Source organism: Cuculus canorus, chromosome 8, assembly GCF_017976375.1.
Source record: "Cuculus canorus isolate bCucCan1 chromosome 8, bCucCan1.pri, whole genome shotgun sequence".
In the NCBI taxonomy this organism is placed as follows: domain Eukaryota; kingdom Metazoa; phylum Chordata; class Aves; order Cuculiformes; family Cuculidae; genus Cuculus; species Cuculus canorus.
Window position 1 is genome coordinate 5,060,229 of NC_071408.1, and position 21,978 is coordinate 5,082,206.

At 46.4% G+C, this 21,978-nt stretch overlaps 1 protein-coding gene across 2 annotated transcripts in view; it reads left to right on the forward strand.

The window, feature by feature from the left end:
- Positions 1–19,797, forward strand: part of XPR1 (xenotropic and polytropic retrovirus receptor 1) — a 117,643-nt gene extending 97,846 nt beyond the window's left edge. For both annotated transcript variants that reach the window (XM_054073679.1, XM_054073680.1), the window contains 5 exons: positions 1,569–1,760; positions 14,368–14,534; positions 14,807–14,946; positions 16,192–16,413; positions 17,799–19,797. In XM_054073679.1, coding sequence (XP_053929654.1) covers positions 1,569–1,760; positions 14,368–14,534; positions 14,807–14,946; positions 16,192–16,413; positions 17,799–17,859 — 782 coding nt within the window. In that variant the 3' untranslated portion in view covers positions 17,860–19,797. The remainder of the gene's footprint in view (positions 1–1,568; positions 1,761–14,367; positions 14,535–14,806; positions 14,947–16,191; positions 16,414–17,798) is intronic.
- Positions 19,798–21,978: the final 2,181 nt, after the last annotated feature.

A 21,978-nucleotide genomic window follows, 5' to 3' on the forward strand; every position in this document is an offset into this window, starting at 1 on the left:
CTTTCTTACTTCCATCGAAAGAAATGAAATTTCACCTCCGTGTTCATTTCTTAATCCAGTCATTTGGCCCGATCTGTATATTCATCAAAGAATTTAGACACAGCACTTCTTGATTGGAAAGAGAAATCCATTTTTCTGGCATTGTTGTTTTATTCCATAGTGGTTTAACCATGTATTTGCTTTTAGCCTGTTCCTGTTGCTCAGCATGAAAAAGAGTTGCGTGAGCTTGTTAACCACAATTTTCTGTGCTGTCACCTGGTTCTTACAGGCTGCATCGTGGTATCCTAAAGCCAGAGAGGACAGAGAAGCTTCCTCGGAGCTTGTTAGTGCCAGCCCTTATTCAATTAGAGCGATGCTGTGACACCAGGGTTGTGCGTGCTCTGCCTCTTCTCTCCTTTCTAGCCAGAAGAGCCACGGAGTTGGCATATGAATTTTGACATTGGCCTTCCCAGTGGCAAAATAGTACCTGTCTCCTCCTGGATCAGGCTGTTGTCTTTTCATTTTAAGCAGTGACTATGATAAATCAGTGTTGTCTGATGGTTTTGACACTTGCTGAAAGAATTTGCAGTACGCTTCAATAAGCGTCAATGTTCACTTTGGTCTTCCAATCTGTCGGATCTTTCTCTTCCCTTTAAGGCAGTGTTGCAAGTAACTAAATATTTATTTATTTAAAGTAATATATGTAAAGCAGCTGAGTGGATAGCAACTTGTCTTCTTCCAATCCAAACAGTGGAATTATTGTGCAGTGCTTTGGGATAAATATCAAGTAATCACTTGTCCCTGCTGGTCTGAATAATAAACAAATGTTTGTTAGTTAGTGGCGTGTTTGGTTAGATATGCTGAGCGAGAGAGACTATGAGTGCTGCATGCTTGGGGGTTCCAGGCAAAGCTGGGGTTTTCCTGATCCTTTCCTCAATAAAGAAAAGGCTTTCAGACATCGGGGGTGTAACACAAGGTCATGTTGCTGTAGTTGTCTCTCAAGCCAGTTGTCGAAGCCAAGGGTATGCCCTGGCTTTGCTTTTTAAAAAGAAAAAACAACAAAACCCCCAAACGCATACTGAAATCTGGTTTTTTTTCCTGCTAAAATATACAAGAAAAATGGGTCAAGGACATCTTAGGCAAAGTAGCCTTAATGTGCTGTCCTGCAGAGTTGGGAAATGCTCTCCCATTTATGCACAAAAACTCAGTGTTGAAGGCCTTTTGTAATTCCACCCTTAATTTGATTATTCACAGTACTGCCAATGGTACAAAATAGATTTTAAACCAGATTATTCCCAATCTTTTTGCATGTTAATTATTCTGGCAGCAGTAAAAGCGTTAGATAATGATCTATCTGGATGTGTCATTGAAGTCGTGTTACCTGAATACCTCTGAGGTGGAGTAAAGGGCTTCGGGATACTTCCTGGCAATGAGCTTCTCCCTGTTCTGGATATATGTGTGTGTGCTTAAGCATGAGATGTTGATGAGGAATTGCTCACATGCCAAGTGATACTAACTCTTTAAGAACTCCTATTGTTTGCTTTCTATAACTTACTGACTCGGTGTCCCTGAAACTTTTTGTTTTGCAGATAATCAGATTTGTTACAGCTACTCCTACGGAGTGAGAGCAGTTGTCCAGTGCATCCCTGCTTGGTTGCGATTCATCCAGTGCCTGCGCCGTTACCGTGATAACAAACGGGCCTTTCATCTGGTTAATGCTGGAAAATATTCCACCACCTTCTTCGTGGTGACATTTGCAGCCCTCTACAGCACTCACAAAGGTATTGATTCCTTTGGAAAGTCCTTGGCAGGACGTGGGATTTGCTTTCTACATGGGAAAAGCTAAGAATCTGGCATCCCACTGAAGCATGAACTTTTGTCTTTTGGCATCTGTGAAGCACCTCAGTGGAAAGCCAAGGGCCTGCTTAGTTTGCAAAGAGTATTTAAGGTCTTCTTTTCGGTATTTTTTTGCATACTTGGTCTGCTTAGAACTGCTCTTTGGGAGTGTGAGAGAGAATTTTCAGGTTTTTATCTCAGAAGGAGAAAACTGAAATACCTGTGAGGTTTTGCTGTCAGGGGACGTTGAATGGGAGATGTAAAATGAAAGGGGTAACGTAGGAAGTACCTCTCCCTTGGGATTCATGAACAGCTAACCTGGATCATCTGAATAAAGTTGGTCCATCACACCTGAATGTGGGGAGAAGCAGGGAAAATGCCCTTTCAGGATTTTCCTGTGTGTTTCAATCCATGTTTTTTCTGCAGCTGGCAGGGAGTTGTTTCCAATCCATTTAACTGCAGATTGAGCTCTGATCCCTCAAGTTTCCCCATCTCCCTGGAAACGACAATTACTCGATTCTGCTCTTGTTCTGAAGGAAAAAGCTTTTAGTTTCTGCACTTCAGGCAGTCGCCCTGCCTTTCATTGTTCTGAAGTCTTAAAAGCTGTATTCTTTCATTTGAAAACGCATACCTTCCATATCTGCAGCAATTGGCAGCCACACACACTTGTGAGCAATTACTTATCCTGAAATATGATTGAGGTGGGGCAGAGAGAAGTGTTCAAGGCGTGCTTCTAGTTAACAAGCCGGGTCTTTGGAGGGGTGGCAGCGCTATTAGAAACCTTCCTGTGGCCAAGGAAATGGCTGTTTTGTCGTAGCTGGGCCTGACATCACACCAATAATGTTGGTCAAGGCTTACATTTTAACACCAGAGAGGTGCACTGCTGCAAGCTGGCTGAAGGCTGGACATCAGGTGCTCTGTATCCAGAGGTACACGCAGACCTGGTGTGGGAGCATCAGTGGATGCAGTGCCTCTGTGCATCTCCTCCCTGGAGCTTGTTCCCATTTTAACTTGTTTGCTCAGTGACATTCTGCAGCTCTTCAGTTCCAGCCCTGCAGTCCAGTTAGTCACCACCGCCAAACCCTGTGATGAGACAAATGTGGAGTGCCTGGCTGTAGTCACTGCTTATACGCTGTTATATACGGTGCCTGCTCTGGGGAGGCTGACTAATGCTTCTCTCTTCGGGGGGGCAAACTCTGGCAGAGCCTTCTGTGGGAAGGCTGGGTTAGGTTTGGAACCAAGAGGAAAACCGTCTTCTGTCACAATGTCCAGTTGAAGAATTTGACCTCTTCCTACTCCCCTTGAAGTCATCTGCGCCAGTCCTGCTGACCCTTGTTCTCATGGCTGCCATACGTAACTGTTGTTTGCTTTTCAGGCCTGGCAAGGAGTGGGTTGTAATGAGGTGTTTACGAGCCAGGCACAGGGCTTGTTCCAATTGCTGAGAGATGTTCATGACTTGCAGCTTTTGTCTGTCCGGTTTTGCTAGTGGGAGTCTGTAGCGTGTAGCTGTTGGTATGGTACGAAAAAAATGGAAGCTTCATGGCTTTTGGAAGATTTTATAAGTATCGCTGTGCCTGGGCTTGTAGCGATTTTTCAGAGCTGCATAAAGACCTTGCCATGTCTCCTCAGCCTTGTAGGACTATTCCCATCCTGCCGTAAATGCACTTCCTAATATGCTGTAGCTCTTAAGAATCCAATTTTATCTGTGCTTTACATAGATTCTCAGTTCTTTTTGAACTTGGAATCAGATGGTCTGTAGTCAAGTTGTTATGATGTTACTGTTGAAAATAGAGGCACTGCTCGCCCACACCTTCCCTGTGTCTGCCTCAGGATAGCAGAGACAAACACGGATCTCTTACCTACAAAACATCTGCTGGGGGGTAGCCACTTGCTGTTAAGAGAGCAAGCAGTGTCCAAACCAAGTGTCAAAGTGGTAAAGATCCTTAGAGCTGCTCTAAATTACAGTAACAAACTTGTTAATTGCTGTGGTAATAAGAGTTTTATTTAAACAGTCTTTCATGTCTGTCTGTGCAATTGTATGACTTGTACCTCTGGAATGACAGCGTTCAACTGCCAGGATGAGAAGGTAATTGGTGGCCTTTTCTTGGGAGGTCAGGTAATGTAAACCAGCGCCTGTTCTCCACTTGGGGAGTCCTGGAGGCATCACAGCCCTCGGGAAAGGCTTGTCTTCCTCCCTTGAGTTGAACATGGAATAATTTGTAGTTGCAGGCTTTTAGCTTGCATCTGCCAGCCGTGTGAAGACGGACTGTGTGGCTGGAAGGGTTTCTCAGTATTGGAAGCCAGCTAACTCATGTGGAGTGCACTTAGGGCAGTGTTGTGCTGTGTTTACGTGTACTTGTTGGAAAACAACTCGAACTAAAGAAATGTTCAAATGTTACCATATTAAGTGGTTTATGCTGCTGCTTGTCCTGTGTGGTAGTCTCTTCTCCAAACCCGCTGTAACGAAGGTAACACACTGTACTGTGGGCTCCTGACTGGTGTCTTGGTTGCCCCAAAATACCACAGTTCAATAATTCATATTGCTAAGACAGTGCATAGTTCTGATTCTTTCTTCCTCTAGAGAAGCTATTTCTTTATTTTTCTTCCTTTTGGTTTAGATGCAGAATGCAATTTTCTCTGCTAAGCAGTTGAGATATTGGACTGGGAAGCTCTGTTAGACTTTTCTCTCCTAAACTGGTAATCCTGTTGTCCTGGGACTAGACCAGTTTTATGGAGTTAAACACCAAGCTGTCACCTCCTGGATTAGTGAAACTGAAATGAGAGTAGCTACCCCTTAACAGAAGGCCAGAGCAGGCAGTGGTTGTGTGGACAAGTGCTGACGCAAGCTGCCTGCTCCACCATGGCTCAGAAACCCAACTGTGTTCCAGGGATGACAGCGGCAACCCAAGGGCAACTGTTGCTGAGCTCCCAAAGGAAGAATTCTCAGTATTTTTATATCGCTCAAAGGAATGGGAAGCAAAGGCCGCGTTCTGTAAATATAGTCCTGCGGAGTGTGTTTGCACAGGCAAATGAGGCATATCTGTAACTCTAAGCTACCTAGCAACCGGAGTGTGTGCTGCTGGTCCCTGCCCACCTGCAGCACGGCCCAGCAGAAGCCTCTGCCCCAGCTCTTTCCTACCCTCGCTATAATTTCCCTGGCAGTGCCGAGCAGCCTTCCCGCAGGCCAAGCCAGCTGAATATTATATTGCTTTGTTTAATCCCTACAGAAGCGTGCGTGGGGAAACAAAGAATTAAGGCCAAGTCTGCAACAGAATATTTACCCCAAGTGCAGTGTTTGACACACGACTACTTTTTGCTGTGTTCTCACTTTGCCAAAAGCACATCATAGAATCATAGAATAGTTTGGGTTGGAAGGGACCTTAAAGCCCATTCAATTCCAACCCTCCTGTGGTGGGCAGGGACACCACCCATTGGATCAGGCTGCTCAAAGCCCCATCCAACCTGGCCTGGAACCCCTCCAGTCTGGGGCAGCCACAGATGTGCTTTCCTTTGACAAATGCACTAGTGTGGCTGCTTCCATTTCAGCTTTTAGATTTGTTCCACTGGGATCCCCTCTTGTAAAAAGTGCGCTTATATTTAACAGGGGATGTTGACATGCCTGGAATGGCCAGATGTACTTCTGTTCTTTACTCAGACCTGATTCATCTTTGTAAAACAGGATTGTTATATTAAAATGTTCGACTCTTATGAGAAACAGTGCAACTAGAGTTGTGTTCTGCTACTCTGAGTGCCAATTGCTTCTTAAGCTTTATGCATCATTTATGCTCCAGCCGTATTCTTTGTAGAATGAGATGCGTCTTGGTTGTGCTACTGTCTGTCAATTTTCACTTACCCTGATGCCTTTTCCTCCTATGGTGTCATCAGAAATTTCACACAGAATATAGATTTGGCTCCTGTGCTTGAAGAACTGAGCTTTCTGCAGTGCTTTGTGCTTCTGCATCATTTTCTTGTTTTGTAGGATTTGCTGTTTCAGCATGAGTGTTTGTGTGTTTACCGTGGCTTTTTTGAGGAATGAGATAACTGAGCTTAATCTGGGTTAAAATTGGCTGTGTGGAAGTTTATCCTTTAACTGAGAGGTGGTGTATCCAAGGCTTCATTGTCTGTTTAATTTACATACCTTATTCAATGAAATCATTGAGGTCTGGATAGTATCCAGCTATTTATTAACCTCTGAATTATTCCAGAGTTAATCCATGTGGCCTGGAAACTTGAGTAAGCGTCTCTTCTTCCTTACTGCTCCCACACGCATTCCAGGTACTCCAACTAAGACTGCGGAATGCTAGCTGTCACTGGCTTGGAAGTGCCTTGGAGAGCCTTAGATTGGTCTGAGATAACGTGACTGCCGTGTGCTTTCTTGTTGAACAGCCCAGGAAAACGACAGTAATTACAAATTCGGAAGTTAAATAAATAGGGTTTCTCTAAAGAGTAGTACTTCTGTCTGCGTTCTCAGCATTGCTTCAGAAACCGGCGTCTCCTGATGAAGTGGTGTGTAATTTGGGGGTTTTTATAGCCCAAGAGAACTGCGAAACTCCTTGCTTCGGCTACGGCATGGAGACACGGACTGTCAGCTCAGGAATCACCCTCAGATTAATGGGCTTTTGCAGGAAGGTGTTAGACCATCCCTTACTAATAGAGAGGTTCAACCAGGTCTGACCAGATGAAGATGAATGGAAAATGTGCTGCTCTTGGAAAATATAGTGGAAAATTCTCAGGTGTTGTTAAATGCTGCCCACTCCTCATTAATCACGATGGCTTTGGCCGTTACCAGTGCTGATACCGACTGGTGTAGCTGACTTCACGCTACAACGGATCGCTGCTTCTCCCACGATCTGCCTGCAGCTCCCATAGGGAGGGATGAGACTTCCAGGTGGAGAATGATGATGCACAGCAGGGAGGGGAAGGGGAAGGTGGGAACATCAAGCTGTTGCACTGGGAGCTCCAGGAGGATACCTGACTGCGCTTCAGCTCGGCTCTTCTCTGCCGGCTGAAGTTCTTGGTAGTAGGTAGTGTCGCTTAGCCCTTGTTGCTGCCTTGTTAGGAACTGCAGGGTGCAGCCCCTGTGGAGTGAGTTTGCCGGCAGGTGGAACAAAATTAACTGGGATCCTACGTGGTTACAGCAGGGGAGGAGAACAAGGTGATGTGAAAACTGGGACTAAAATGACTTTCTCAGAAACCAGACAGTGATGCAGCAGCTCAGAATACCTCAACGGAGAAATGTCGTTTCATTTCTAGAGAGCAGAGAGTGGAGCAACAGAGACGCAGAGAGTGGACGTAGAGAGTTTAAGTACAAATCTTTTTTAAAATAGTACAAAACATTAAAAAAAAAAAGGCAAAAGAATGAAGCGTTTGTGAGATCTTATTCCCTACTTTATCCCTTGTGTGTCAGTGCAAGATTTCCCTTCTCTTTCTTTCTCTTTTTCTTTCTCTCTTTTTCTTTCTCTCTTTTTCTTTCTCTCTTTTTCTTTCTCTCTTTTTCTTTCTCTTTTTCTTTCTCTCTTTTTCTTTTTCTCTTTCTCTTTCTCTTTCTCTTTCTCTTTCTCTTTCTCTTTCTCTTTCTCTTTCTCTTTCTCTTTCTCTTTCTCTTTCTCTTTCTCTTTCTCTTTCTCTTTCTCTCTCTCTCTCTCTTTCTCTTTCTCTTTCTCTTTCTCTTTCTCTCTCTCTTTCTCTCTTTCTCTCTTTCTCTTTCTTTCTTGCTCTCTTTCTCCTTCTCTCTTTCTCTTTCTCTCTCTTTCTCTTTCTCTTTCTCTTTCTCTTTCTCTTTCTCTTTCTCTTTCTCTTTCTCTTTCTCTCTCTTTCTCTTTCTCTTTCTCTTTCTCTTTCTCTTTCTCTTTCTCTTTCTCTTTCTCTTTCTCTTTCTCTCTCTCTTTCTCTCTTTCTCTTTCTTTCTTGCTCTCTCTTTCTCTCTTTCTCTCTCTTTCTCTCTCTTTCTCTCTCTTTCTCTCTCTTTCTCTCTCTTTCTCTCTCTTTCTCTCTCTTTCTCTCTCTTTCTCTCTCTTTCTTTCTCTTTCTCTTTCTCTCTCTCAGCACTGGAGGAGCAGTCAGTGCTGCGGGAAGCCAGATCATTTGATTTAGGTGTCACAAGAGCCTTACAGAGTGCTTGGATTGACCTCCTGAAGTAAAACAAACTTTGTAATGGGATTAACTGGCTTCTTTCTTAATGCTTGCCGTTTCCACGCAGCTTGCCTTAGCACAGCATCCTGGAAACTCCATCAGGATTGTTATTTGGAGCCGAAACATGCAACGTCTGTCACATTGCTGTGAGCTAGGATGAATTTTTGTCTGCAACCCTGTCATCCCGTGCCCAGGAGGCCTTCAGTAATGAGTGGTGTTCATTAGCCAGTCTTTCTGATCCTTTCCATCTGAGCAGCGGCAGTGTCATTAGCGAAGAATTGGAGGCATTGCCATGGGCAAACATTTCCATCCTGGCCTCTGACCTCCTCCCAGCTCTGACGTGGGTCTGTGCGGCACCCTGAGCAGCCCGGCTTCTCCACGCCGGCTTGGTAGCTCCTCTAATTGCTTAGACACCATCCTGGTGATGGTGCCTCGGAATCACGCTAGGAAGCGTGAGGAGCACCTTGGCCAGGGTGGAGGTGCCCAGCAGGAGCTCACTCGCCAGTAAGTGAGCGGGGAAGGCGAGATGAGACGGCAGCTTGTGCTCAGCACAGAGCCTGGGAGGGGGATTTCGGGAACTGCCACCGCACCTCCAACGTCAGCACAAATGAGGCATATAATCCCCAGGGAAATCTTCCCATGCTTTGTAGGTCTACAAATGTCAAGCAGGACATTCCTGGTGCTTGCAGCCACACCGTGGGGGAGAGGCAACCTCGGCACCCTGCCACTGAGTGATTCATGCCTTTGCTTCTCAAGTTTGCAGCTGGGAGAGATGGATTTTAATAGCCGGGGTTTGGAAAGTGGACACGCAGTCCTGTTTTTATCAATACACTTTAGCGTTAAAGGAGGCCGGAGAAGCGGGAACCCTGATATGTAAGCTGTAAGTAAAGAGATTGCCTGCTGATACCTCCTTTCATGGACACGTAGGAGGGGAACACCTGATCTTTTTTTTTTTTTAATGGAACATTCTAAGAAAAGCAATGAATCACAAGTGATTTCCCCGTCAAACGTGTGCAGGTCTGCAGTTCTCTGGGGCTGCAGAAATCGAGGAGATGCGATGATCCAACTATTTATTTTTCATTTTGATTTTTGTATGGTTGCTATTATATTTTGAAGGAATCTCTTTTGGGATCTCAAAGCACCCTAGAGGTAGCAGACGATATTGTGTCCTGATCCCTAAATTGTCCAGCGAAGGCTCCAATTTCCACACTATTTCTGATTATGCATCCAGATATCCTTATTAGCGAGACTGCTGGCAAACGACTAGATTGGAAACCCCATCCTTCTCAAGGCAGCAGTTAAACATCCCCCAGGAACACTTCTCAAATGCTAGATAAGCCACCAGACAAAGAATCCGATCAAATCTCAGTCATGACTGATGTGCTTCCTCCTATTTGCAATTAAATCGCATTCTTCTTTTTGTGAGATACAGGCAATGAGATTGCTGTGATGTCTTGAAATTAGACACAGTCGTATCATCCTACAACCCCAATGCAAACCTGCAGAGTATTTTTAATCAAAACACGATTTGGGGATTTCCCTGCTCTACAGATGTAGAATCAGAGTTCTTTGCTCTGCTATGTGTCGTAGCTTTGCTTTGAATTGTGCCCGGAGGCTATAGCAGAGGTTTGCGAAATCTGAGGGGGAGGTTGTTCATGTGAAATGGTTGGTATTTGATAAAGCCCATCAGCGCCCGATGGTGAGTCCTCCGTGTGCACCTCTGGGTTATTTGCCTTTTTACTGTATTAAGGCCACTGTCACGTCATGGCTTTGCTATTGATCAGCGTTAAAATAGCAGCGCATGCTGGCCGGGCAGAAAGGCAGCGCTGCTGCTGTTCCCTCATTAAGATGTATAATTACTGAGGGATCGGTAATACTGCGCTTCGAGCAGGAAGGTGTTAGACAAATGCTTTGGGATGTCACTCTGATGGCAGTTCTTATGTAGATAAGTCACTTCTGGCTGTCAGTCGCCTCCCGTTGTGTGCTGGGATGGAGTTAATGGGCACCTGGGCTAACTGGGTGGTGTGCTCAGTACTCTAGTGTCTGTGCTTGCCTACCACACTGTAAATATACGTATTTTTGTTTTGTTTCTGCTTAAATGTGATTGAAAGCCTGGTCGTCTGACTGAATTTGGCATGCCTTGACCAAGAGGTTTTCACTTGCTGCCGGAGGCAGAACTGCTCAGACCGGGGCGGTTTTGTCTCGTCGCAGGACTTACCTGACTGTGTTTCCTGATAACCTCCTGCTTCTTCCAGCTTGTATCACAGCTTTCACCAACAGCAGAAACCACAGCCAGATGCAGCGGCTGACACACCAGGAGTGCTTATCGGGGGGCCATTGTGCTCTTATCCAGATCTTCAATAATACATGGCATTGATTTTTGCTGTGTTGAATACTCTATAGTGTTTACATTCGCCAGAATAATTCAGCAGGGTAAACAGATAGTATTCTTTGGAAGTAAAGTCAATATTAACAGCGTTCAGGATAGTATTTGCTGTCTAGCTTTGATGGAAAGCAACCTTTCTCTTGCTCGTGTTTAGAAGAGGCTACAATTTCTGCAGAGTATTATTCTCTTGGAGTGTTGGTCAGATATGGTGTCCCCCGAGGCTGGGTTTGGGATCCAAGATATTGTCTATCAGCAGTTTTTGCAGGCAGTAAATTCTGCTGCTGCAAGTGCCTTTGGCTGTTTTCTGGCACTGTGGCCATTCACAGCTTCAGTTCAAAGGTGGAAGCCTTCCATTATTTATCTAGTTGACCTTCTGAAGCAATTTGTAGGTGTACTTTGCAGACTATCTACTGAAATTGCCTTTAAACTAAGGTTGCTAATGGAAATTTTAAACTAAGGGAAGGTAAATTTAGACTCGATATAAGGAAGAAATTTCTTACAGTGTGAGTGGTGAAACACTGGTGCAAGTTGCCCAGGGACGTGGTGGAGGCCCCATCCCTGGAAACATTAAAGGTCAGGTTGGATGGGGTTTTGAGCAACCTGCTGTAGTTAAAGATGTCCCTGATCCTGCAGGGAGGTTGGACTGGATGACCTGTACCTTCCAACCCAAAGCATTCTGTGATGCTAAATTCCGTGGTGAAGGTTGCAAACAGCCCCTGTTTTACCTACGCTGTTTCCCATCGACTTCACAGCAAGTGGAGATAGCAGGGAGCTGTGAACTTCAACAGCCTCTGAGGTAGCTGAACACCTCCACGTTGCAGACAGGCTAATGTGAAGGTCTGTTGAATTCTCTCTGGTGGCAGGGAGGGGGAAGCCACACCTGCAACTCAATGTGCGGAGGTTTTATCCTGCACGTGATGTTTTGAATAACGGTAGCTCGGGAAGTTGCTACATGGTGGTGCCCTTCGGAGCATTGAGTAGAAAGGTCCTTCATGCACCTCTTGCTGGGTGATCTGGTGGTTGTGCTGCCAAGGGGTAACTGCAGTCCGTGGGATGTTGAAGATCTGAGATCTACCAAGTGTCCAGATTTGCTCTCATCTTTAGACTACGGCTTTCTAATGGGTTTTGGCGGTTTCTAGCTCATTGTTATACAAAGGAAAAATGCAGGATGAAACAGTTCCTGCTTAGATAGACCCTGCCATCATCATGCATATTGCTCCTGAAAAACTGGCAGGGCGGGAACGGATGGAGCCTCTGGGTAGAATATGAATGCCTTGATTTTCTAGCCCCCTGAGCAGCGGTGAAGAGGGCTACTAGGACCAGCCAGTGGAGAATGGGATATAATTGCTTGCCTAGAGCAGTAACATATTTCCGCACACCAGCTGAATACCAATGAGGATCGAAGGAAGGAAGGTATCAAACAGAATTGCAGGCAGGAGGAAAAGGATGATAAGGGATTAAAGGAAGGGACTCAAAAGGCCAAGGCTGAAGACAATAGGCTAGTTCTGATTAGAGCATTTTAACCAGGGAGTGATTTGTGGGTTTAGTGCGTATTTTTCAGGAGTCAAATGCATTACTGAGCCTGTCGGTGAGAAAGCAAGCAGGAGTGAGAGGCGAGCAACGTGATCCCAGGTGCCACTGAAAAGACTGCTGCAGAGACAGGGGCAGGGGAGGGGAGCTGAGGCCAGGGTAACCTAACGAGAACCAAGTACATCCTTTTGAGATGAGGCTAATGCCACAAGATTTCTTATTTGGGCCTTTTTCTCCCTGGCATTATTCCTTTCTGTAATGGCGCACAATAACCCTTAAGGCAATTTAGGTTTAAGCAGCATGACCTTTTGAAATCACCTTCCTAGGTAATTATCAACTTAGGATACGGTTTTGTAAGCCTCTTGGGTAGTTGCAGATGATATTCTATCATCAGACTATCCCCATCATGATCGGAGAACTCCACAGGAGTGCCCAGCAATGCCACGTCACTGCTCTTCAGCTCTGCACTGCAGGAGATGGCTCATGCCAGGGACGTGGATGGAGGAGATGGCACTGCCTGCACTACCTTCTTTAAAGTAAATCTTTGTCGGGGATTTACTTACCATCCATGAAGATGTGGAGTAAGACTCAGTTTATTTGTATTGTGTCCTTAAGGGAAAAGAAAAGCAGCATGTCCTAACCTTCAAGCCTAAGTTACTGATAGGAAGCATGCAACCTTACAGGATGGTCTGGAGCATTTTAGATGCTTTGAGAGTACTTAGCTCCTTAACTCCCTCTCTGAGTTATCATTTAGGGTCTGGTAATGGGAACTAAACATGGAGATCTAATGAGCTAAAAATAACGTTGGAAAGAACAGGCTTAGTGTCTCTGAGTCACTGAATGTCAGCATCTGCCTTTTCTTCCAGAAATAATCTTGCAGAAGAGCTTTAATTGCTAAGCTCCAAACACCTCACCGGTGTCCTGTTTTGTGGGCAGCTGCACTTCAAAAACAGATGGGAGAGGTGGTTTCAGCAGCAGCATTAAACGTACCTGGGCATCAGAGCCTGTTTTGTGCAGGACCTCTCTGCCTGCTGCCGGGTGACGTCATGGCTCTCTGCAGCGGATGATGCGACGCTAGAGCTGTTCCTGGGTACAGCTGAGCCTCAGAAGGATGCAGGTTACTGCTCCAACCTTGCACAAAAGCAAGGAAGCTAGTCAAACCTGAGACCTGCAGCAGATCTCGTGTCCTTTTCCCCCCGCCGATGTGAAGCTTTGCTGCAGAAAGGCTCTGCTGCAGGAGTGGCTTTAATAGGTTTGCTTTAGGGGGGGGGATGTTTTGAAAGGAGAATGAATGTGTGTATTTGACCTATATCCTCCTCATCATGGCCAGGAAGCCTGAAAGGCATAATGGGAGGAATGTACTCTTACGCGGTGCTGCTCATTTTCACCTCCATTAATTTTATCGGATTGCTGCATACATTTATATCATAATTGTTAGAAACACAAAGGGAAGGAGGGAGGAAATTGCCCTGTTGCTCCCTCTGTGGTCAGCTTCAGGGATTCTGTTGTTTTAAAGCAAGTGTATGGGAAACAGAGCTGTCACTTAGTGTGGCATCGGGTTTGGACTGCAAACATCACGGCTCTTTTGTACTAGAAGTGTTATTGGCTTTGTGAGAAACAAAGAATGAATGAGCAATTGCAGGGGCTGCACAGAAAGGAGGAAAGACTCCTGATGCAGAGAGTCTTAGTCTTGCAAGGTGTTGTAATGTGGTTTATTTTAATGAACTTTATGACTCAAATTTGCTAATTAAAAGCACACACAATTATCAGATCTGTTTGTTTTTACCCAGCTGACTGATGTAGGGAAATTTAGATGCATGGAGAGAGCAGCATAATCTTTTCAGGGAGAACACAAAACAACTTAGTTGCAGAAACATCTCCACAAGTGAGCAGACACAGGTCCTGCAGTCCAGTGTTTCACAAAGGGGAGCTCAGTATGGGCATTTGAAACTCCTTCAATATTTATGCACACGTTAATGTATTACCTTCTTTTTGCTTATTTTTCCTTGCTATGGCAACCTATGAAATGGTTAATGGAAATTCCTGTACTGCCCGTGTTCTTTCAGGCTTCTAGTGCACTAATAGTGCACTTCTACTGCACAGTTGTTTATATTTAGCCAAACTAAAATATTCCCTTACAAATCCCACCTGACTGAGCGTGCTTCAGTGCTTTTGCCTTTGCCCAGGGCCGTGTTCTTTGTGAAATATGGCCCTCAGCTTCCATCTGCTGTTCAGAGTTGGGATGGCAGCTCTCTACCATGCACACGGGTCAAGACAACAAAACAAGTGCAAACTTCAGTCCCAAGAGATAGAAGTGGAATCTAAATGACAATATAACGCTAGTCCACTTTAGGCTTTCTGTTTGTTTGAGATTAGTCTGATTTTCCCAGAATTTCAATAAAGGAAGCGTTATTTCAACTGACCAAGTCAGCCAATTTGTAGCTGGTTTAGGAAGCAATCAGGTTTAAGTTGTACAGAAGTAAGCTATTCCTTCTTTTTTACAGCTAAAAACCACAGTGACACCCAAGTGTTCTTCTACCTGTGGATTATCTTCTACTTCATCAGCTCTTGCTATACGCTTATCTGGGACCTGAAGATGGACTGGGGTCTCTTTGACAAAAATGCTGGTGAAAATACCTTTCTTCGAGAAGGAATTGTCTACCCACAGAAAGTGCGTATGCAGCCTGCTCTTCGGTTAAAGAAGGCTTTTTAATATTCTAACCAAATATGTTGAGTTTAGAGCACGTTGTAGCGGGCCATTGGAATGTGATGTGCTGTAATTTTCTAGCTGTAGAGTTCATTTGTTTCAAAGAGATCATTTCATGCTGTTCACTTTTCTAGTGACAGAGCAGCAAATTCTGTATCTTCCTGAAGGCCTGAGGGTCTGCCTTCTGTGCAGAACACGTAGGATGAGCTGTCCTGTTTGTCTGTCTTGTTCTTCAGGCATACTACTATTGTGCCATTGTAGAAGACGTGATCCTGCGTTTTGCGTGGACCATCCAGATCTCCCTCACTTCCATGCAAATCTTTCCGTACGCTGGGGACATAATTTCTACTGTATTTGCCCCCCTCGAGGTATTCCGGTAAGGCTGCTTGACTCAACATTTCATTTCTCTTTTACATTTTTATTACTTTTGTAATGTCAGCATGGTGGGAAGTGCCTTGCTGCTTGGACCTGGAAAGTACCGGTCGTTGAAATGGAAAACTAAGTCTAACAGGACTAATCTGAACAGGGTGCTGAGTGGAGAAGGCTGTGGAGGGCCCTGCAGCAATGCAGGGCTGAGTGCTTCTTGCTGCGTTTGCAGTTCCTTCTGAACTGAGATCTAATCTGGAGGGGTTTGTTATTACTAAATTTCTCCTTGAAATTATCTTGTTGAGATTTCCAAATGAAATTTCACTTCATTCTCAGGTTTACAATTATTCTCAAATCTCCGCTGCTTTTCCAAACACTAATTTGGATCCTTAGAGGTTTTAGGGTACTTTACATGTTTGTACTCCAGCTGGAGACCAAACCCCCCAATTTCTCAAGATGAACGGGTCCAGAGAAGGGCTAGAAAGATGATCAGAGGGCTGGAGCACCTCCCATACGAGGAGAGGCTGAGAGAGTTGGGGTTGTTCAGCCTGGAGAAGAGAAGGCTCCCAGGAGACCTTATAGCGACCTTCCAGTACCTGAAGGGGCTGCAAGAAAGCTGGAGAGGGACTGTTCACAAAGGCTTGTGGGGGTAGGACGAGCGGGAATGGGTACAAACTGGAGAGGGGCATATTTAGACTATACATAAGGAGGAATTTCTTCACTCTGAGGGTGGTGAGGCCCTGGTACAGGTTGCCCAGGGAAGCTGTGGCTGCCCCATCCCTGGAGGTGTTCCAGGCCAGGTTGGATGGGCCTTGGGCAGCCTGAGCCAGTGGGAGGTGCCCCTGCCCATGGCAGGGGGGGTTGGAACTGGATGATATTTAAAGTCCCTTCCAACCCAAACTATTCTATAATTCTATGATTTGATGATTCTGTGAGTAAAAGCCCTTGAAGCTGAACCTCACTCGTGTAGATGGCAGGGGTTACGTTTTGCTTGTAACGCCTGTTTCCTCCATGCTGTTATTGTTAGGACAATGAACGAACTTGATAGATCCATTTATCTCCAGAGAGTTCGGAAGATGCTGTAGCTGCTGTTAGTGATTTACTGTTTCTCCACGCTCCCAGCGTGTTCACAGGGCACTTTGATCAGTGAGGACAGTCAGTGCTACCAATGTGCATGTACCAGTGCTTTGCCAAACACGAGCAATGCCTGTAAAAGTGGGACCAAATTGGTAACTGTCACTGTTTCTCCACCCAGGCGGTTTGTGTGGAACTTCTTCCGTCTGGAGAATGAGCACCTGAACAACTGTGGTGAATTCCGTGCAGTGAGGGACATCTCTGTGGCACCGCTCAACGCCGATGACCTGACGCTCTTGGATCAGATGATGGACCAGGAAGATGGTGTACGAAACCGCCGTAAGAACAAACAGTGGAAGCGCAGCCAGAGCGTGTCCTTGCGCAGACCTCGTCTTGCTTCACAGTATGTTTTGCCTCTCCTCTAGTGCAACAGTCCTAATCGTGTCCTTGAGCTGTTGTTAATGCTTGGTGGCTCTTTACGGATTGGGTAGTCATGCAAAGATCTCAGCCAAAATAGTCATTCAAAGGGAGGACAGGTCCAATTAGCAAACATTTCTCTGCTGGAGGGTTGATCTGTCCTTTACATCATCTTGGGGTTCTGATAAGCCACTGGAAAAGGGAGTTTCCTTTACAAAACTCCCCTCCTGTAAAAAAAATAGCCTATAGCAGTTGCCAGAGGTTGTGAATCCAAACCTGGAAGAGAGGTTCCTATCAATTGGCCATTTCCAGGCTTCAGCCCACTCCAAGTTTTCAGTTACCATTTGGATAAGTTTTCCAGTATGAGATCTCAGACCCCTTCCTCTCCCAAATTTCAAGCCATACCTTTTTATTTTCCACCTTTCCTCCAAGCAGCTGACATGTTTCTCCACCTCACAGCCCATTCCTGAACCCATTGACTGCTTATGTTCATGGCAGTGCCGGTGCTTTGAGCATCACAGGATGCTCCGGGGCCTGGGAACAGCTGCAGAGCCCTGCCCTTTGGCCAGGAGATGAGCTTGGACTCCCTAGAAAGCTGAAGCACAGCGCATCAGGAGTGTTGTGCAATCCCTGCAGCACATCCCCCTGTTGCATCACTGCAGGGAAGGAGAGGATGGGAGGAAAAGGAGGCCATGGCTGTCGTGTAAAAAGTGTGCTCTGGCCTGAGCTGCAGCCCTTGGGCCATGCTCCTCTCATATCCGTGTTGGCTCAGAGATTGGTCATATCATATCATACATGGATATGACCAATACCAACGGTCTTTGTGTGGCTGCTAGAGCCTGGAAAACTTTATGCAGAAGGGACATGGCCCAAAGCTTGGCTGCATTCCATACAACTGTGTCTGTTTACCCCTTGGACACACAGCAATGTGAGGCAAGTCGAGCACGTTCCAAACTAAGCCGCTGTAACTTTTTGCAGCCCAATGGCAGATGGGGCAGGAGTGCTCCTTTGGGTTTGCAGCACCAGCTGCAGAGGTTTCGTGGACTTTTGTGGGGAGGGGTGGATGGATGTACCTCAGGCAGCAGTGCCGCAGCGGTCCCTGTCGGCGCAGCCTGGCAGGGGGCACTGACCGGACGCAGAAGGTGGCTGGCGTGGTGTGACTTGGGCAGAGCCATGGGAGGAGGATGGTGTGGGACACATGAGCCGTATTTCTAAGGCTGTACTATTCATGGTGAGAGTGGGAAACAATTTGAGTAGACTGCTTATTCCTTCTCTGTGTGATTTTTCAAGCCTGCTATGGCTTTACTGTCTGCATGTATTGATGGGAATTTCTTCTCCCCAGTGATTGTTTTCTTTTCGTTTTTTTTCCAGGTCCAAGGCTTGTGACACTAAGGTATTGATAGACGACCTAGCGAATGAAGTGAACACATGAGATGGCCACGGGCTCTTATTCCGCATCCTTTGTTTTCTCGTTCTGTTCCCCTCTTCCCCAAGTAACCCGATCTCTGGTACAGTTCCAGCTGAAAACAGGAGAAAACACTGAACACGTTTTCCGAGCTCTTCCAGACCAGATCCTATGGACTCCAACAAGCTCACTGTGTTTCATTTCTTTTCTTCTGGGTTAATTTTAATGTTCTATTTTAAAAAAAAAATAAAATATTTTACTTTGTTTTGCCAATAAAGAGGACAGTTCAGGAAAGAAGGATTGTTTACAGTCTCAACAAGGACATACAAACCTATCTGGATAATGAAGCATCATAGGGACTCCCTCATGGGACAGTGCCGAGAGCACACTCGGTTTCTGCTTGGCCCGGTTTTGACTGGTTGAAACCGGACTTAAGTTTTTAAATCGGATTTTTTTTGGTTTTGTTTATTTTTCCTCATATCCAGCGCTGAGGCACTGGCTGCACTTGCAGGGAAAGTGCACTTAGAGCAGTATCTTCATTCATGAAGCTACTTTTTAATTTGATGTAACTTTTCTTATGATTTTTTGGAAATATGATGTATCTGTTGCATATAGTTTTCACATTATTTATGAAACTTAACAACCATATGAGAGTGATTTTGAGTCCTGTGCAATGAAGGTTGTAACGGTAAAACAAAGCCGGGAATGTAGATCCTAGATCTCCAGAGTTGTGGGGTTATGCCCTGCAAACACCCTGCTCATGAGATGACTTGCACCTGTGTTTACCTTTTCTCTCTTTCTTGCTTTTCAATTTTATTTTATTTTAAACCAAAGTTTCTCTTCCTGATTTTTTTAGTTGCTGCTACTGCTTCTGGGCATGTCTCTTGTGCTGGTTCAATGCCAACTTTCCATGCAGTTGTGTGACAGTAGTTCAGATGATACTAAGACCCTTCTGAAAGGAGAGTTGGGTCCTACCAAGAGTGCAAAAAGCTAGGCGAGCAAAGGCTTCAGAACATCTTTCTCCGGATCAAAAATTATTTTTCAAAGCCTTAATAACCCTTAGATGGCGTGAGGGCATCCCATATGGAGTAGGGAGCTTTTCTGGTGTTCTCTTGCGGCCCCACGCTGCGGAAGCGGCAGGAGGTGATGGTTCCTGTGGGCTGGGTTAGCAGGCTGGCATTCAGGAGCAACTGTGTGTTGAGGAGCATGGAAAGGACTGTGTTGTACCCACCTGATGGAGAAGGTGAAATTTAAAATGGAGCTCCCTGTGGCTTGTGGTTTGGCACAAGCTTCCGTAGGGCCCTATCCTGGTACGCTGCCCTGTGGCTTGGCCGTTACCCACGCCTGCCCCTTGCTTCATCTCACTAACCCAGTTTGGGACGTGTGATGCTATTGGTGGACTCGGGTAAGGGCAGCCGTACTGCCAAGGAAATTTGTTGGAAGAGCGATGCTAACTTGGTGGTGGTGGTGTTGGTCTCTCCTCCCATAGAGAAGGAAAGACGGGGCCCACAGAGTCCTGCCGTCCTCCCCCTCTGCCCAGCTCGTGGGCAGCAGTGGAGCACAGCTAGGACTGTGAGGAAAGGGTGAAACTCCAGATGTAGGATCCTCGTACTGACATCTGTCCGGTGACTTGCCTCTAGATTGGGTGATGGAATTGCAGGAATCCCCGCTCAGCTGCTCTTTGGTGGTTATTGTTTTTTAATTAGCTAAGAGCATGGTTTCTCACACGACTGGCACATTGCGTTTTCTGTTTGCCTGCTCTGCCTCTTGCCCAAAGGGACTGAAGAGAGAAAATTAGTTGTCTTCATTTAATTTGAAATGGTTTAAAGTTAAGTGGTGGTGAATCTGTGCCACGCTAAGGGCAACGCTGCAAACTTGTAACTACCTGCGCCTCTGTGACCTGCTCTCAGCTCACAAGGAACCTCTGATGGAGCTGCCAGGAGCTGCCTCCGCTCTGTCAGTGGGGTGTGCCTGGTGTGTCTGTTGTGGGGCTCCTCCTTGCAGGTCCTGTGTGTCAGTCTGCTCTGAAAGGAGCACAGCTGGACTCACTGAGGTTGTGCTGCTCTTCGTTTTGACGCCCGGGAACCTATTTCCCTGTATGTAACTTCCAGACCTTGTGCAGGTGTTTCCAGCCAGGGTGATGTGAGCGGAATGAAACCATGTTTGACTTGGGGGTGGCCAGAGGAGGGCAGCCGCATCGGGAGGCAACCCAAAATAAACCAGTGCTGTTACTTAACTAAGTAGTTCTTTATAAAAAGAGGCAGAGGTTACTGGTAATTCTTCCTTTCAGAGGGAAGATAGAATGCAGAGAGGCCTTCTGAAGCGATGCCGCTGCCCTGGGAGCGCTCTGCTTTCCTGAGAGGGGCATGGCTGGTGGCCTGTGTCCTCTGCTGCTGCACTGCCCAGCCACCCCTGACCTGATGGAGAGAGGCAGGTTGCGAGTTACTAAATTCTTATTCTGTAATTTATCACATCCTTACGAGAAGCAAAAATTCAATGTATCTCTCTGCTGCTCTGATCTGTCTCCTCTGTTCTGCTCTTTCCTTTCCCTTTTTCTCTGCTTTTACTGTCAGGAGAAATAAGGGGAAAAGCGGGAGCTGGTGTGCTACAGCTAGCAAACTTCTCCTAAAATAAAACACCACTCTTTGGGCAATGAAGATGCTCTCTCTAGGGGAAGGAGCACTGTTGGCCTGGCTTTTAAAGGCTCCCAGTTGCCCAGTGCTGTGCCTGCCTATTCCCTCCCTCCCAGAGATTTCTGAGAAATCAGGCGTGCAGATTCTTCCTGAGAGCGAGCACTAAAGCCGGGATGGCTCTGTGTCTACGAGAACATCTGGCCAATAAAGGGAGACGTAGTGAAGCTGAGCAGATGGTGAGAGAAAATAGCCCCGTCGCTCCTTGTGAGCAGGGTGAGGGAGCAGGGACAGTCCCGGGTGGCTTCGTTTTGTGAGGGGGCTTAGCTGATGGGTGCTTGGAAACAGTCCTGGAGGGAAAATTACAGGGTGATGATCCAGGAGTATGGACAGCAGAGTTAAAAGGAGCTGGGATCTTTTATCCAGTGCTTTAGTTGGGATATAGCGGGATGGAAAGTGGAAGCTGCGGCAGGTCTGTGCTCTAGTTGCTGTGAAGCTTTTGGGTGCTGAGCTCTCCTCTTTTGGCGATTTTGTGTGCCAGAGGCTTGTCGGAGGTGGTGTGTGGCTCCAAGGATGGTGGGGAAGCTGCTTTTGTCTGGCTGAAACTCTTGCAGAAATTCCTATTTAAGGGGAAGAGAGGCCACAGTGTCACCAGTGAATTTTGGAAATTCCCTTTGAACTCGCTCTGTATTGATTTCCCACTGCTTTCCATCCTTCCTGCTCTTCCAGGGGGTTTTGGGTTGCAGGGGGTTAGGATTGGCAGCATCTGGAGTTTATTTGCTAGCTGGAGTTCGCTCTGCAGCTTTGGCCATATCACCAGAACGCCCATGGCCTTCTGCCTGGGAAAGGCAGTGCCATGAGCGAAGTGGCAGTGGGACAGGTTTGGGCTTTATGGACTCAGCAAGCAGGAGCAGGAGCCGCTGCATCAACAGGAACAAATGCTGTGCCCACCATGTTTTGAAAGCAATGCGTTCGCAGCCCTCGGCCCTGTATGTATCAAATAAGCTCCTACCTCTCAAATCCATGCTCATTCCCAAAGGCAGCTGTTGCTCATCCTATGCCTTTCCCTGCCTCGCTCCTTGCCCTTCTTGTTCTGTCAGTGTCTTTGTGATTTGTCCGAAGCCAATGATAAGCAGGGCACATGGAGATGACCGGCAGCAGCCTTCGGTGTGAAAATCTTGAGGGGAGAAAGTCCATTGTGGAGCAGAGTTGGATCCTGCAGCAGCATCCCTAATAACTTTTTGTGCTGCTTGTTCTGCTTCCTGACCGGTGCTCGGCCACCGCAGCCGTGTGGGAGGCAGGGAAGGGAAGCACGGTCCTAGTTCAGGAGATAACAGTCCCTGGGGATTTTACTGCGGATCTTCCAAGGAGCAAGTGCGACGGCACAAAGCCTTTGAGCTTTGCCTCTGTTTAGAAGAGCCAGGGGAATGTGACCTTCTCCTTCTGCCCTGCTTGCCGTGACTCTGATGAGGGGGGTTTAGCAGCCCCGACATGGGACCGGTGTGTGGGATGTGCC